We start from the raw sequence: 15,794 nt of genomic DNA, 5'->3' as shown, positions 1-15,794 counted from the left end.
GCTTTTTTGGGTTTTTGAGACAGGGTTTCTCTGTAGCTTTGGAGCCTGTGCTGGAACTCGCTCTGTAGACCAGGCTGGCCTCGAACTCACAGATCCACCTGTCTCTGCCTCTTGAGCCCTGAGATTAAAGGCATGTGCCACCACCGCCCAGCTGGAGAATGTACTTTTGCAATTACATTTTATTTACTTCTATTTTTATGGTGCTGTGGATGTAACCAAGGGCCTGGACTGAGCTAAACAAAATGCTCTTATTGAGCTATACTCTCAGTGTCATATTTCCATTTAAAAAAGCAATTCCTTCCTTCCTTCCTTCCTTCCTTCCTTCCTTCCTTCCTTCCTTCCTTCCTTCCTTCCGTGCCTCTCTCCCTCCCTTCCTCCCTCCCTCCCGTGTATGAGGACTTTGTAGCATTTTTCTTTTTAATTTAGTTTTTGTATGGTTGTGGGTACACGTGTGGAAATCACAGGACAACTTGGTAGAAGTCACTTCTCTCACCTCATGCATTCTGGTAATCAAACACAAGTTGTCAGGCTTAGTGGCAAATGCCATTACCTATTTAGCCATCTTGCCAAGCCCCCATAATTGTATTTTTAATTATTCTAGAATTTTGTGACACAATCATAGCAAGATCAGGTTGGTAGTAGAAAATCAAATTTTTGATATTGTTATGTGTCAGATATAGCAGTAGAAAGATAGTATTCTCTTTTCTTAAGTAGGAATAAACCTATTAATGACAGTCAACAGGAAATAAATTGCTAGTTCTAAAGGAATTAATAGTTAAGTTATACTCTAAAGTGTAGGCTACTTTTTTTCTGTTTTTTTTTTTTTTAAGTGTAGGCTACTTTTGTTATTCTCTCCACTAGTGTGAATGATTGCATTGATATTTTAGTGGAGTATTTTGAGTCAAGCATGAGGGTTTTGATAGGCACTGCAAAGTTTGTTCTGGCTTAAATTCAATTAAATTTTCATTATAATCATTATTACATGAAAAGAAACCAATGAACATTTTTCTCTGTGTTCCATTTTATTTGTTAATTATGGATTTGCATTTCTAGCAATGCTTTTGGAACCTTTTTGTCCTAGTATACTGGGGACTACTAGAGAAATTTAAGGTAATGCCTGATTGCCATAGGCCTTTGACGCTTTGCGGGGGTACTGGAGGTTAAAACTAGGGCCCCTGTATAACAGGCAAGTGCTCTCGTACTAAACTGTATCTCTAGTCCTAAATTCTTTTTAGTCTAAAGGAGGAAGGTCAAATTTAGGGCTCAGTACCTTATCATTTGAAGGATATGTTCAAAGTGCATAGTGACTATCATACAGCAAACAGCAATTTTGTTTATGGTGACTGTCTTTTAATTTTGGAGAATAATGGGAAAATAGCTAAAATATCTTTCGGTGGTGGTTCTTAGAATAGTTCCTTGAGATGTGTTTCTTAACTAGTCTCTTCTCTATACTATATCCCTGTCCTTATGTTATTTCACTTAATGATTAAAAATATTCAGAAAGCATTAAAAACAAAGTACATGTGAAAAAAGTGATAAATAAGATTTCCTATTCCCCTTTTTTTAACTACAGGAACATTTAAACTTACAATTGAATTTACTGAAGAATATCCGAATAAGCCACCTACTGTTAGATTTGTCTCTAAGATGTTTCATCCTAATGGCAAGTATTTTATTGTATTCATTTTTTTTTGAGACAGGGTTTCACTGTGTAACCCTGGCTGTTCTGGAACTCGCTCTGTAGACCAGGCTGGCCTCAAACTCACAGAAATCCACCTGCCTCTGCTTCCTAAGTGATGGGATTAAAGATGTGCGCTACCAGTGCCTGTTTTTTGTTTGTTTTGTTGTTTTGTTTTTTATGGCAAATATTTTAAACATGTTCTTGTAAGGTCCTACAGTGCTTTTTACGGTGGTAATTCCAAATGCTGTTGCTTATGTGAAGTACAAGTATTTTGCTGTCTCTGGAAATTGGAATTCATGTTCTTTTACTGTATTGATCTATAGTCCTAGAAATGCAAGAGGATGGTACCATCCTTTGCTTGGAGACTTAAGAGCCTGCTGGCTTTATAATCTTTGTTATTTACTTACTAAACAAAACTAAGAATGCTTTGGGGGGGGGCTCCTGTTTAATGATAGGCCAAATTAGGGTAACTGTATTTTGTAATTCTCTTCACTAGCACTCAGAAAGGTATTTTTAAACTTCAGGTGCAAATCAGAATTACTATGAAACATTTTCAATACTCAGACCCACCAAACACCAGATTCTGTTAAAGGATCTGACACTGTTTGCTGGAAAAGTGCTGCTACTTGTCTACAAGATTGTCTTTTACTTTTTTTCTAATATTTTTTCATGGTGTTAAGACTTTTATCTTTATGCCAAAATAAAACTTTGTGCATGTTAAGCTGTTACAAATAGGATATATAATTTTCAGATTTGATGGGCTGAACTTCCCACAATTCTATGGAAAGATAACCTGCTAGGAAATATGTATGACATTCTGAACAGGACAGTTTCTTCAGAATAAGCACAGCCCTCCAGTTTTATACCATGTTATTTTCTGATTACCTTATTTCCCTAGTAATGATTATGACACCTTTTTAGACAGTTAACTAGGAAACTTTAAACTTCAAAAGCATTCTTGAGCATTTTTGTCTTGAATATGCTTAAATTTTAGTAGTCTTATGTTTAACATACCTACTTCTGTGTTCTTAGTCTACGCAGATGGTAGTATATGTCTGGATATACTTCAGAACCGTTGGAGTCCAACTTATGATGTGTCTTCCATTTTAACATCCATACAGGTGATTTTTTTCCTTTAATGTGATTACAATCTTTGATGCTTTTACATTAGTGATTATTTTGACCTTTTAAATTTTGGGATCAAGTTTATTGTATAAGGGAGCAGACCATTAAAATACAAGTCTTCAGGAAATATGTGTATGTGCATGTGTATTTGCCTGAACTAGTTGCAGTTACTTTAAGCTAGTATGTGAAAGATGGAAAAAATAACTATTATTTGGGACAGTCATTGATAAAATAGCTGTTCTCAACAATTTCTTTGTCTTGTTGCATTAGGGAACTGATATTTCTCTTTTCTCTGTAGTCTCTATTGGATGAACCTAATCCCAATAGTCCAGCCAACAGCCAGGCTGCCCAGCTGTACCAGGAGAACAAGCGGGAATATGAAAAGCGTGTTTCTGCAATAGTAGAACAAAGCTGGCGTGATTGTTGACTCAGGGTAGAACAAACGAAGAGGCTGGCCATAAGAAAAATGTATATTGATGAATTCATCTGCTTCCTATTCCTAATTCATTACATTTACTTTATTAAAAACAAAATAGCTGTTGTGCTGTTTCTGTCTTCCCTTGCCAAGTTTTTCTTCCCCTTTCTGTCCTCCTTTGGAGCATCAGAGATTCCATTTGAAGTCCAATGTACTGTACCTGGGTTACTTGCAAACATTACTACTGCATATGTCCCTTTGTTGTATCTCATTTCCATCCTCCAGCCTCTAAGCAGTTATCAGGTTACTGTACTTTTTATACTAAGCTTTTAAGAGAAACTGTTGTGTATACCCGTGACCAGGATGTTATTTGTAACTAAATGATTGCTGCTGTGTTTCATCCTGGCCAGTTTTTCCTTGTGTTCAATTTGGCAAAGAATGTATTTAGGATATGACCTAAAGAAAACAGGAATGCATCCATGTAAACATCTTAAAGGGGAAGGAAAACGGAAAGATTCTATACTCATTGTAAAGCAATATGAATTACAAGATGGCACTTATTGGTAGCAAGGACTAAAGGACCTAGCTAACAAATGGAAGCAACTTTAATAACTGACATAGTCCACTTTTTGTAAGATAATCATTATGCAAATGCATTATGTTTCAGAATCCGGGCCTTTGGAGCTTTGTGCTTTTTAAAGAGGTGTGAAAACAGGACTAGAAGCTATTGTTTTTAAGTTAGGAACCAGAAGATCCTCAAATCTTTTTAAAGGAACAGTATTGCCCTAAATAAACTTTTCTTTTTATGACTCAAGGAAGTGAGCCTATCTCTTGCAAACTTTTCTCATTTAAATCCTGAGTTATTGCTGCATGCTTTCCGTGTTTTGAGAACCTTATTGCCCATATCTGCAATTTTCCTTTGGATATTTACACTTTTAAATATACAGTATGGGGCAAGGCTTGTAAATGTTTTGTCTAATATATTTTAATTGTTAATCTTTTATGCATTTATAGCACTTCTAACTTTGCACAAGTAACCCATGTAAAAACTGTACATTTTCAAAAGTTGTAAATAAAAAATAACCTTAAAATTTAGTTCACACTTTTATTAACTTTTTTTAGGGATTTCCTATCTACTTATCTTCCCTTTTAAAAATAAGTACAACAAAAGCAAAATGCTTTCTGGAAAAAGACAGCCAGTACTATATTAGCAAACCTTTTTTTAACTTTTCAGTCACAGTTAATGCTTCTCAAACATTTTAACATAAATTCAGTGTACATTGTAGGCAATGAACAAAGAATGAAATGATGATAGGTTTTCTTACTAGTATGCTCAGTGACTAAGCTCTAACTTGTTTATCTTGACAATCCACCTCTTAAAAATCCTCTAGCTTAGTGGGACATGTTTATAATAGGCCTAATTCCAGCATCTGAGAGGCAGAGGCAGAGACAGATGGATCTCTTGACTTTGAAGGCAACTTGGTGTACAGAGCAACTTTCAGGCAAGGCAGTTATATAATGAGACTCCACCTCAAAGAAAATAATAGGGAGGTAGGGGACAGATGGAGAGACAGCTCAGTTAAGAATGCTTGCTCTTTTTCCGGAGGACCCTGTTTCAGTTCCCAGGACCCACACTGGGTTGCTCAAAACTGTTGTAACTCCTGTACTTAGGGAAATCCAATGCCCTCTTCAGGCCTCCATGAGTACTGCACTCAAGATGGTGCACAAAGATACACCCAGGCAGGCATACAACACATGCATAAAATGCTTAAATTCTGTGTAAGTTTGTGAGGGTAGGTATCCTCTGACATCACGATGAATGCAAGTGAGCTCTTCTCTGAGGAGCAACTAGTCTCACTTTAAAGAGAATATGACAGTAACATGCTGTGTCGTATTAATAGTTGGAAGGAAAAGATGCATGCACCCTAGTCATCCTTGAAGGGTACTTAGACCTCACTGTGGAGGAGTTCAATCTGCCATGTGAATTGCATTGGTCCACTTAGGACTAACGTCCTCAAATGCACTTAATATTTCCCTTTCAAGTCCATTTCTGTTTCAAAGTGAATCCCATTAATTTTTTTTAAATATTTTTTTTAATATTTATTTATTATGTATGCATACATAGTCTGTGTGTATGCCTGCAAGCCAGAAGAGGGCACCAGACCTCATTACAGATGGTTGTGAGCCACCATGTGGTTGCTGGGAATTGAACTCAGGACCTTTGGAAGAGCAGGCAATGCTCTTAACCACTGAGCCATCTCTCCAGCCCCCCCATTAATTTTTTTATTTGGTGTTTGAATTAACTTTTTTCACCCTGTTTTGGCTGGGCACCTTAAATATGGATAATATTGCTATTTGAAAAATTTAGCATGAGACTGGGAACAGGCTGATTTAGTAATATTTTATTTTGTACATCTCCTGAGAAACACCATCATCAATTTCTCGTGGGATAATCCTTTTACAACCTTAAGAACGAAGCTGACATAGACATAGCCAAAGCTACCTAGACACTCATTGGAATCATTACAATTTCATTTGTATAATTTTATACAAATTACCCTTTTTTCTTCTTTACAGTTTTTAACAAAGCCTGCCTTGTCCACATGTAATTACAAGAAAGTTAAAACATATTTTCAAGGTGCCTTTTTGAGACCCAAACTTTCAATTTTGTACCTGCTTATGTGGGGAAGGGGGTATGCTGAAGAACCAAAGCTGTGATTAGAGTCCTTTATTTAGGACCCACTGCAAGGGTTACTCATAGCAAAGTAAACACACTGAATACTACTAAACAAATGCACCCAATGGGATGATATTTCCACTCACTTTTGCAATCAAAGGGGGAGGTGTTAAAGAGTGGCTCTGTGAGCACAAGCACATATGCATATACAGTTTTCAGGTTACATTTAATACAAATAAAACTTGGAAGCACTAATATTCTGTCAAGTTTTATAGCAAAGTTCCTGAGCTAAAAATGATTTCTATTTCTAAGAGAAGAAAAATACAAGGACCAAATAAAAGGAAAACTGGAAACTGGAACAGCAAGGTTGTCAGCAGCTTATTCGTGTCAACCTGATTTCTCCACATCAATCCTAAAGCTGCTCTATCTACCAAGTTATCTGGTCCACCAAAATCAGGAACCCAGTTCCTATATACTTAACCCAATTATCACAGAGCCTCAAGTGTAACTAATCTGTTCCATTAGGCTTTTATAAACAAATCTGACTTCTGATTTCATACCACTTTCCTCCAAGACAACAAAAATCATCTTGGAGTAAAACATATAAAGAGACAAGCAAACCAAGTTTTTCACATCTCATAATCTCTAAAAACCATCTCTTGTCATCCAGAAAACCAAAGACACAGTGTTCTAACTACCTGAACCACAACTTTCCAAGATGGGAGTGAATTTTGCAGGTAAAAAAATAGTTATAATCACAAAATCTATGAAAGTTCTACCCTAGTTCTGTTTCTACTAAAGTATTAGACACCAAAATAAAATGTACATCTCTTCTACCAAACGAATAAAGTATATACACTATGGAAAAGAGTGCAAAGCAGATGCTGTCCTGTGCTAGTCAATGCAGGTGCGTGGAAGGAAAGAGGTCCATGTATAAAAGGTAATCTATATTTTTAAATACACATTTTACTCTATCTTCTTAGTATAAAGTAGAAAAAGGAGTAGGAAAGCAAAATGGAATTTAGTATGCATTGTGGTGTGGACCAGTTACAAACCAAACATGAACCCTGCATATGGGGGCTGAAGAGCTGGCTTAGAGGTTAAGAGCACATACTGTGCTTCCAGAGGAAGAGAGTTCAGTTCCCAGCACCCATGGCAGGAGGTTGACAAGTGCCTATATTGTCAGCCCCATCTGACACCTCTGTCCTCCATGGGCATATGCATTCACATGCATATAACTCCCTCCCACACACATTATAAAAAATAAATCTTTTTTAAAAGGACACTACAAACAACCTAGGAGTCCTTACCATCACTTCTCTGGAGTTACCTATCAATATTGTAATATTCATTTCTTTTATTGCTAGGTTTTACTTGATTCATTGAGATACAATAAAACCACATAAAAGTAAACAGCCAAAGATTTGATAAGTCAGAATGCTGACATACAAGAAAAAAAGAGAAACAAAGCAAACAAAAACCATGACGAGTGACAGATTCTTCTCCTATTTGCTAAATTATTACATTTATCCATGTGTGCTGTGACTGAACTATTCTGTGCAATCATCACTTCCTTTGTCCAAAGACCCAAAGTGTTGCTACTAGGTTGCTCTCCAGAAAGAAGCACACCACCATTTTGATCAACTTTGGCTCCTTTTTATTCAGGAAGCATACACTAACTCTTTTATTTTTATACATTTTTACATTCCAGAAATAAGCGAAAATAGCAGTTTTAAGTATGTTACAAAGTTGGCTTTGGGGCGTAATAAGCTGTTTGAGAGAGGGACCAGCCAACCGACCTTTTCATCAAAGCACCAATGTACCAATCTTCAGTCTTTTACCAGGCCCTACCACAGCTGTGGTTGCCTTGGATGTGACGCACAGACCGTGTGAAAGCTACAATGGAGAGTTGCTCTGAGTCTCTCTGCAAGGCACCAAGAACAAACAATTCAAGCTTCCTTTCTTCTGATTGAATCAAGGCTTTTTGGAAACTTTGTGACATCTCTCTCAAGTAGTGCTCTCTCAGCAGGAAGACTAGAATTTGTTAAAAGTCATATAGCACAAGATACAGTAAATCACTTCCAATATCCTGGAAATCACAGGGTAGAAGTTATAAATAAACAAACACTAAAATTACTTTTAAGAAAGTTTTACATCATTTAGTTGATAAAGACATTTACATGTACAGCACAATTTATTGTTAAATGTTCTATAATTGGCTTCACACAAAGATGAAAATTGCTAGTACAAATTGACCTGACATTTTAAGTAAATCTGGAATTAGCTGTAGCTTAGAGTCAGCATTTACTTTACATATTGTTACAGATTGCTGTTCTATGCCCTTTATAATGTGAATTATTTTCCTCAGGGTGAAATTGCACTTAGATGGGTGTTTTTGCTTGTACAAACTACTAAAATCTGAGGGACGGGGCAATGTGAAAGACACAAACAGTAACTGCACATTATCATCTGCTGGGGTAAGCTAGTACGAGTTGACAGAATTCGCCAAGTTCCAAACCTAATAAAGCACTACATGAAACGAACAAGGTGAAACATCTTAAGAATGAATATTATTCAACCAGATTATGTAGTTTTATTTGATCTGCCTCACATGGTATTTACAAGATAACTTAGTAAAAACTTAATTTGCTTGGGGCATGACAAGCTCATAATGTCCCACTTGGCCTTCCTGTTTAAGTTGATCTAGGAGGTCTTCCTTCCGCCGTTTTCTACCAACCACCAGGTACCTATCATGGCCCACCCCATGAGACTTACTCTTCAGGCCATACTTCTGAGCAATCTGATGTATTTGCTTCCGTTCGTCATTCGTCAGCTCTGTGGAGAAGGTCAAATCTGAGTGGCTCTCAGAGCGGGCATAGTTTCTGATGATCTGTTCTATATCTCTCTTAGCAATTTTATTGACCCTCTCTACATCTAGTCCAAGCCCTTCTCGCTTGTGCTGCTCTTTGACTGAGATAGGCTCCCTTATGCCATCACCAGATTTACCCAAGCCACCACCCGTCCAACCCATTTTTCGCAGCAGTTGATTTCCTATGTTATCTTCTTTGATTTGCTGTTTGTAAGCTTCTTCTGCTGAGCGGCCCTGAATTTCATTTCTTGAAATCACATCTTCAACAGTCCCTTTCTTCAGGTTGTTAATGACAGTTGGCTGGGTCTTTTTGAGGGTTTTCACAGCTTCTCCAGCAGCTTCATATTTGACACTTTTCTTCACCCCAATTGCTTCTGCAATGACTTCACTTTCCAGAATCACCTTGCATTTCCAGCGGAGGCCTGTCATCCTCTCATAGACGTATTCAACTGTCATTCGGTTAAACTGAGCTGTATCGTTCAGGGTGCACACAGGATTGGAAGAATTCTCATAAACTACAACATCTTTTATGTCTTTCTTCTTTCCTGATCCTTTGGGTGAAGAGCCTGAGTGGCACTGGGAACTTTTGACAGATGGGTAAGTGGGTTGTGTTTTTTGAAGAACCTTCAAAGCTTCGTCAGCAGCTGCATGTTTGCTTGTTTTCTTGGTTCCAAAACCTTCAGCTAAGCAGTGATCCTGTAGGAATACCTGACACCGCCATGTGCGATTTGGCATCATCTCATATTTGTACTCAATTGACATTTTATTGAATGAGGCAGAATTGTTAAGGATGCCAATCGCATCGTTTGCATTTTCTGTAATGACAAAATTGGTCCAATGTTTGGCAGAACTATTAAAAATAAGCTGCCCTGAAGCATTCTTTCCCAGTACTACCAGGTCCTCTGGTGGCTTTAGAGCCGGGGGAAATTCATATGAAAGCATGCCAATCTGACATACTACAAGGTCCTCTCCAATGATGTGCTTGAATTTCCGCCGGACAACTCTAACCTCAATCCGCTTCTGTAAGAGTTTTACAGCTAGCTCAGTAGCTCGATCCCTGGACCCATTCTTGCTCCCTGCATAACCTGTAGTTAGATAGATATTTTGGCATCTAACTTCACAAGCATAACCGTCTGTGAGAAGTTTTTTATTTTTGGGGATGTCAGCGGGAGGAATTTCTTTTAAAGGAGCATATATATATTCAGGATTTGTCTTACACGCCTGAATGCAACGAGTTAGCATGTAGGTATAATTAATTTTATCAGATCCAGAAGTCATCTCTGGATTAGAAAGGTTCTTCCAGATAGTTGCTGTTAACTTTTCAATAAAATACTGTTTTTCAGCAACCACTGACTCAGGATACATCTGTGAAGGAGAAGGCTCTGGAGGTGGCTGACAGTTTGCCAGCTGGGATGTGCTGCTTGGGGCAGGGTTCCTCCTGTCAAAATACATGTTGGTTGTTACAGGCTGCTCTTTTGTGAAAATAAATCCTGATGAATTACAATACTGAGAATTCCCATCTTGCATATTGAAAGAGTCTTGAGTATAATCTTGGTAGAAGTTTCTTGGCATGCTGACAAAATGTGTTCGTCCATTTACCTCTTTTGTTTGAGGGCCATAAGGATCTTCCTGTCTTTCAGCTTTTGAACTACTAGCTACAAAATGTACAGGCTCAAAACGAGGTCTCACATGGAATTTGGAACCAGCTTGCTTTTTAGGAGGATTTTGACCTATAGAATGAGTGAAATTTACAATTCATTAAAATGGGAATATTTCAAAAGAACCCAGCAGGAAAATAGCACCAACCGTATTATCTGAAGCGGCACTGTTGGTACAAGGTCTGTCCCAATCACTTGGGTGAAGGGATTCATGTCACCATAAAGACTACCACAAGGGGTGACGCTCCCTTACCCTCCATGCATTAGGGAAGACTCTGAATAGGAAACAGCTCATCAAATCAAGTATGCAGGCTGCTGCCGTGCAGGACTAGCAGAGGAGATTACAAGTGAGCCAAAGCACAAGTGAAGGGAACTCTTCCCCTATACTGGAAGGACGTGCTAGAACAATCTCTTATCACCTGTGTGCAAAGGGTACCAGAACTACAGATGACTCTAAGGAAATAGAAATGATGGATAACCAGATGCATTTACTAAATGTTTCTCTTTTGTTTCAGAGGTGAGTGGCTATGATAGTGCTTTACCTGGTTGTAACTGTAGTATCAAAATTAGTTTCCAACCAAAACCTTAGCTCTGACTTGTCCTGTACAAAAAGCTTTATTTACCTTTATTTCTAGAAGCGATAACAACTGGAACTAATGGTAAGTGGAGGACACCACATTGAAGTCACAGAGACCTACTCTAAGACTATACCAGAAACTAGTGCTTTTTCCCGACAGCACTCCTCAGTAGAAAGCTGCTCCGTCCGGACCTGTCCAAGAACATCTAATTGCTCAGATGATCTCAGAATGAGACTCTTCTTTTTAGAGAGACTTCAAGGATAGCATTACAGCGGGACTTCTGCACTTTCAGTTCTTTTTAGCACACTCGAAAATTGTATGTAAGTTAGAAGCCATTTATCTGGGTCAGACATGGAGGCACACACTTTTAATCCTAGCACTTGGGAGGCAGAGGCAGGTGGATATCTGTGAACTTGAGGCCATCCTACTCTACCAAGTGGGTTCCAGGACAACCAGGGCTATACAGAGAGACTCGGTCTCAAAAGCAAAATTTAAAAAAATCATTTATCTTTGCATAGCATCCAGTGCTACCAGTGTTATTTGAAGCCACATGCTACACTCATATCATTTTAAGAAGCCACACGTCTTCAAATCCCACCTCCCAGAAACAAGTTATACTCACCATCGTAGGCTGAAAGGTAGCGCTTTTGACCTTTGGAAGGTCTGGGCAGCATCAGATCGTATGATGGCATCTCCCCAATATCAATACCTTCGGCCATCTGAAGAATTTTTTCCATCAAGCGTGGGCTGTATCTATAAATAAATATAATCTACGATTAAAACAAGGCATGGAGCTACTTTTTACAAATGCTTCTAACTGGGATGGTCTTTTATCCCACAGGACTTATCAGCAGGGTATTTTTGTTATGAAAACCAAGGATCAGACCTAAAATATTTACTTGTAGAATGAGAGGTTAAGTTACTCACTAGGCATCAAGAGCAAGGTTTTCTGCATAAAATATACAAATATAGGGGCTAAAGAGATGGTTTATCAGTTAAGAGCACTGGATGCTCTTCCAGAGGATCCAGGTTTGATTCCTAGCACCCACGTGACCATTTACAACTGTCTGTAGTTCCCATTCCAGAGTATACAACACTGTCGTCTGGCCTCTGTGGGCAACAGGCATGCATGTTGTGCACAGACATATAAGTAGGCAAGAACACAGATATAATTTCTAGCCAAACCTTATTTTTAACATGTGAATGGAAAACACAAGTATACACTCATGATTTTTCTCTTTCATATATGTATTACAATTTATATAAATTATAACATAAATGTAAATAATTGCTTATATAAATGCCAACAATTCCATTTCTATGCTTATAAAAATACCGAGTGTTAAAGGACAGCTGGTAGCTAACATCCAAATTGTAGCTTCTATCACTTCTCATGAAAAGGAATCATGTTCCTCAGAGAAATGCATGCTTCCAAGTCTGGGGCAGGAAATATCTACGAAGAGCCTGGGAGATCTTGGGCCTACAAACGAAGAAGCAGTCAAAGGTCACAGGAATTGTGCCAAATGGACTCAGAAGCCAATCAAAATAAACTCTTGGCAATATGAGCCAATTTGAGTGTCAATAATAGGAACAATAGCTAGCATGAATTAAAATATATCAAATATGTTTAAAATCTATTAGTTCATAATACTTACAAACCCATTATTGGTCACTTTTGGTGGATGGAAGGAATCAACGCATTATTCTCTAAACAAGTAAATATTAAAGGGAGGAAGCAAGCATTTGTCCTATAATTTAATGGTTAAACTATATCTTTTTTAAAATATGTATTTAGTTATTTATTATGTATACAATATTCTTTCTGTGTGTATGCCTGAAGGCCAGAAGAGGGCTCAGATGGTTGTGAGCCACCATGTGGTTGCTGGGAATTGAACTCAGGACCTTTGGAAGAGCAGACAATGATCTTAACCACTGAGCCATCTCTCCAGCCCCCAGTTAAACTCTATCTTAAGCAAAGGGTCGCCACAGAACATCTCTTCAAGATTTAGTTTCACTTCTGTGTATTCATGGAGGAAGTGTGCACACATGAGTACAGGATGCCATGGGAGATGCCATGAGCTCTTAGAACCAGAGTCACAGATGTGAGCTGCCTGATGCATGATGGGAACCTGACTCCACTCCTCTCTAAAATCAATACCAACACCATCTCTCCAGCCCCAAGAAAATCATTTGCAGAAGCATTACAGCTAGCCAAGAAAAACATGAGAGCCCATTATCACTCTGCAAGGCACAAGAAATCTACTGGTGAAGTATAGACAGAGAAGAATCTAGAAATGGACTCCTATAAAGAATTCAAAACTGGTAGTGGACAAAAGTCCAAATTCAATCCCACAGAGGAAGAGTCTCTGCAACAACTGAGCACCTATATGTAAACACAGGCAGGTAAACCTAAGCCTCAGTTTACAAAAGCAGAAAGTGTATAACTATGGAATTGTCATTTAAAAAAGTAGGAGAAAACCTTCAGGCTCTAGGCTATGCAAGCAGTTCTTAGAATAGACACTAGAAGCATGATCTATAAAGACAAAAGTGTGGGCTGGAGAGCTAGCTCAGCAGTAAAGAGCATTTGTTCTTATAGAGGACCCAGGTTCAATTCACAGCACCCACGTGGCAGCTAACAACTGTCCATAACTTCAGAACTTCCAGGATGCACACGACATAGACACACTTGCAAGCTAAACATGCATACACAGAAAATAAACAAATCTTTACAAAGGAAAACAAGGGTAAAATGAACCCAATCATAATTAAAATCTTATCCTCTTAAAAGACTGCAAAAAACAAAACAAAAACTATAGACTGGGAGAAAATGCTTGTGTACCACGTACTTGACAAGAACTTGTGAGCCCCAAACCCAAGACGAACAAAATCAAACTTTTAAATGAACAAGAAGAATTGGGGAGATGGCTTAGTGGGTAAAAGAACACTTGCTGTATAAATTGGAGGCCCCAGATTCAAATCCCTAGCACCTCTGTAAAAGCTGGGCATAGTCACGAACTCCTGTATTGAGGTGCAGAGACAGGTGGATACCACAGCTGGTTAGCCAGCCAACCTAGCCTAAATGGTGAGCTCTAGGTTCAGTGACACACCCTGTCTCAAAAAAAAAAAAAGAAAAAAAAAGCTAAAGAACAATTAAGGAAGACACAACACCCTACTCTTGCTTCTGCGGTGCATTCACCTGCACACATGAATGTACATATATATACACAGACACACAGAAACAAAGACACACACACACATATAGACAGATTGCTAATGAAACACAGAAGGATGTTCAACACCATCAATCACCAGGGAAATACAACTGAAAGACACCACTGACCTAACAAAATGACCAAAATAAAACAGTGATGACGCCAAATGCTGGCAAGAATGCAGAGAAACTGGATCTCTCAGATACTGCTGGTGAGATCATAAAATGATACTGTTACTCTAGAAAACAATTTGGCAGTTTCTAATAAAACTAAACATTGAGCTGGAGAGATGGCTCAGAGGTTAAGAGCACTGGCTGCTCTTCCTAGGGGACCTGAGTTCAATTCCCAGCAACCACACGGTGGCTCACAACCATCTGTAATGAGATCCAGGGCCCTCTTCTGGAATGCAGGCAGAACAGTGTGTACATAATAAATAAATAAATCTTTAAAAAAAAAAACCTAAACATTAACTATCACATGACACAGCAATTGTACTCTTGGGCAAGTATCCGGAAGAAATGAAAACTTAACATTCATATAAACACTTGTATATGAATACTCACAACAGCTTAGGTCTAACTATAATAAGCCCAGATAGCTTTCAAAGGTGAATGGCTACAACTCTTGTACGAAAACACCAGGAAAACTACATAGCAACAGAAAGAAACAAACCACAGATACAGGTCACAGTGAGGCTGGGGGTGCAAATTATTTTAAAAGAACAATAGGCAGGATCTTTGTGGTATTGGGAATGTTAAGGATCTTCTTTAAAAACATATTACAATTGTTTCACAGCCACACATGTGGCTGACAGGAAACAACTCTGGAGTCATTCTCTCCTTCCACTTTCATGTGAGATCCAGCGAGCAAACTCAGGGCATCAGGCTTACATGGCAAACACCCTTACCCACAGACCCATCTCACCTGCCCAGAAATATTAAATATATTGACCACAGTGATGGATTAGAGAACCCTGTCGTTTTCGGGTGTGATGGATTAAAAAAAACCCTGCAATTTTGGGGCGCTGCTCAGCGATAGACTGCTTATCTAGCATGCATGAGGATCTAGGTTCTAGAAATGACAAGTTGGACTCCCCACATGTGAAGAAGTACTATGTAGAATAGCTTTCTCCATGCGCAGATAAGGGTAAGTAGAAGCAGTTCCTCTTGGTGTTCCAGTTCCAGCTGCTGTGCTAACAGCTGTCTGAAGAAGAGCAGGATAGAGTACTACCCGCTGTGTGTGCTTTATTCCATTCATTTATTGTGCCTGCAGAGAGCTACACTTGTGCCACATTATGCCCGTGGAGGTCAGAGGATCACCTGCGAGAACTGGGTCTTTCCTTCCACTTTGGGAGCCCTGGGGATCAAACTCAAGTTGTCGGGCTTAGTGGCAAATGCCTGAGGCATCCCCCCACCCTTGGAAGTTTCTTGTCATTGTTTCCATCTTTCTGTTCTGAGATGGCCTCAATATACAACTCACATGTACCTCAGGCTAGCCTCCCATCCCAACATCAGGTGGCATGACTTAAAAACATTTATTCAGCCGGGCGGTGGTGGTGCACGCCTATAATCCCAGCACT

At 38.8% G+C, this 15,794-nt stretch overlaps 3 protein-coding genes across 3 annotated transcripts in view; 1 reads left to right on the top strand and 2 right to left on the bottom strand.

Annotated features, from left to right (window-relative positions):
• Ube2a (ubiquitin conjugating enzyme E2 A) overlaps positions 1-4,032 on the top strand; it is a 10,602-nt gene extending 6,570 nt beyond the window's left edge. The window contains exons 4-6 of the mRNA XM_005368890.3: positions 1,574-1,663; positions 2,714-2,802; positions 3,105-4,032. Coding sequence (XP_005368947.1) covers positions 1,574-1,663; positions 2,714-2,802; positions 3,105-3,233 — 308 coding nt within the window. The 3' untranslated portion in view covers positions 3,234-4,032. The remainder of the gene's footprint in view (positions 1-1,573; positions 1,664-2,713; positions 2,803-3,104) is intronic.
• CUNHXorf56 (chromosome unknown CXorf56 homolog) overlaps positions 1-11,695 on the bottom strand; it is a 50,624-nt gene extending 38,929 nt beyond the window's left edge. Inside the window, exon 1 of the mRNA XM_005368918.2 lies at positions 11,626-11,695. The gene's annotated coding sequence lies outside the window, so the exon portion shown is untranslated. The remainder of the gene's footprint in view (positions 1-11,625) is intronic.
• Nkrf (NFKB repressing factor) overlaps positions 5,612-15,794 on the bottom strand; it is an 18,015-nt gene continuing 7,832 nt past the window's right edge. The window contains exons 2-3 of the mRNA XM_005368889.3: positions 11,626-11,756; positions 5,612-10,497 (exon numbers count right to left, since the gene is read on the bottom strand). Coding sequence (XP_005368946.2) covers positions 8,540-10,497; positions 11,626-11,756 — 2,089 coding nt within the window. The 3' untranslated portion in view covers positions 5,612-8,539. The remainder of the gene's footprint in view (positions 10,498-11,625; positions 11,757-15,794) is intronic.

The sequence above is a fragment of the Microtus ochrogaster genome, unplaced genomic scaffold (genome assembly GCF_000317375.1).
Source record: "Microtus ochrogaster isolate Prairie Vole_2 unplaced genomic scaffold, MicOch1.0 UNK42, whole genome shotgun sequence".
Lineage (NCBI taxonomy): Eukaryota > Metazoa > Chordata > Mammalia > Rodentia > Cricetidae > Microtus > Microtus ochrogaster.
The sequence above is the reverse complement of the archived record's forward strand: the minus strand, read 5'-3'. Positions and strand labels throughout refer to the sequence as shown.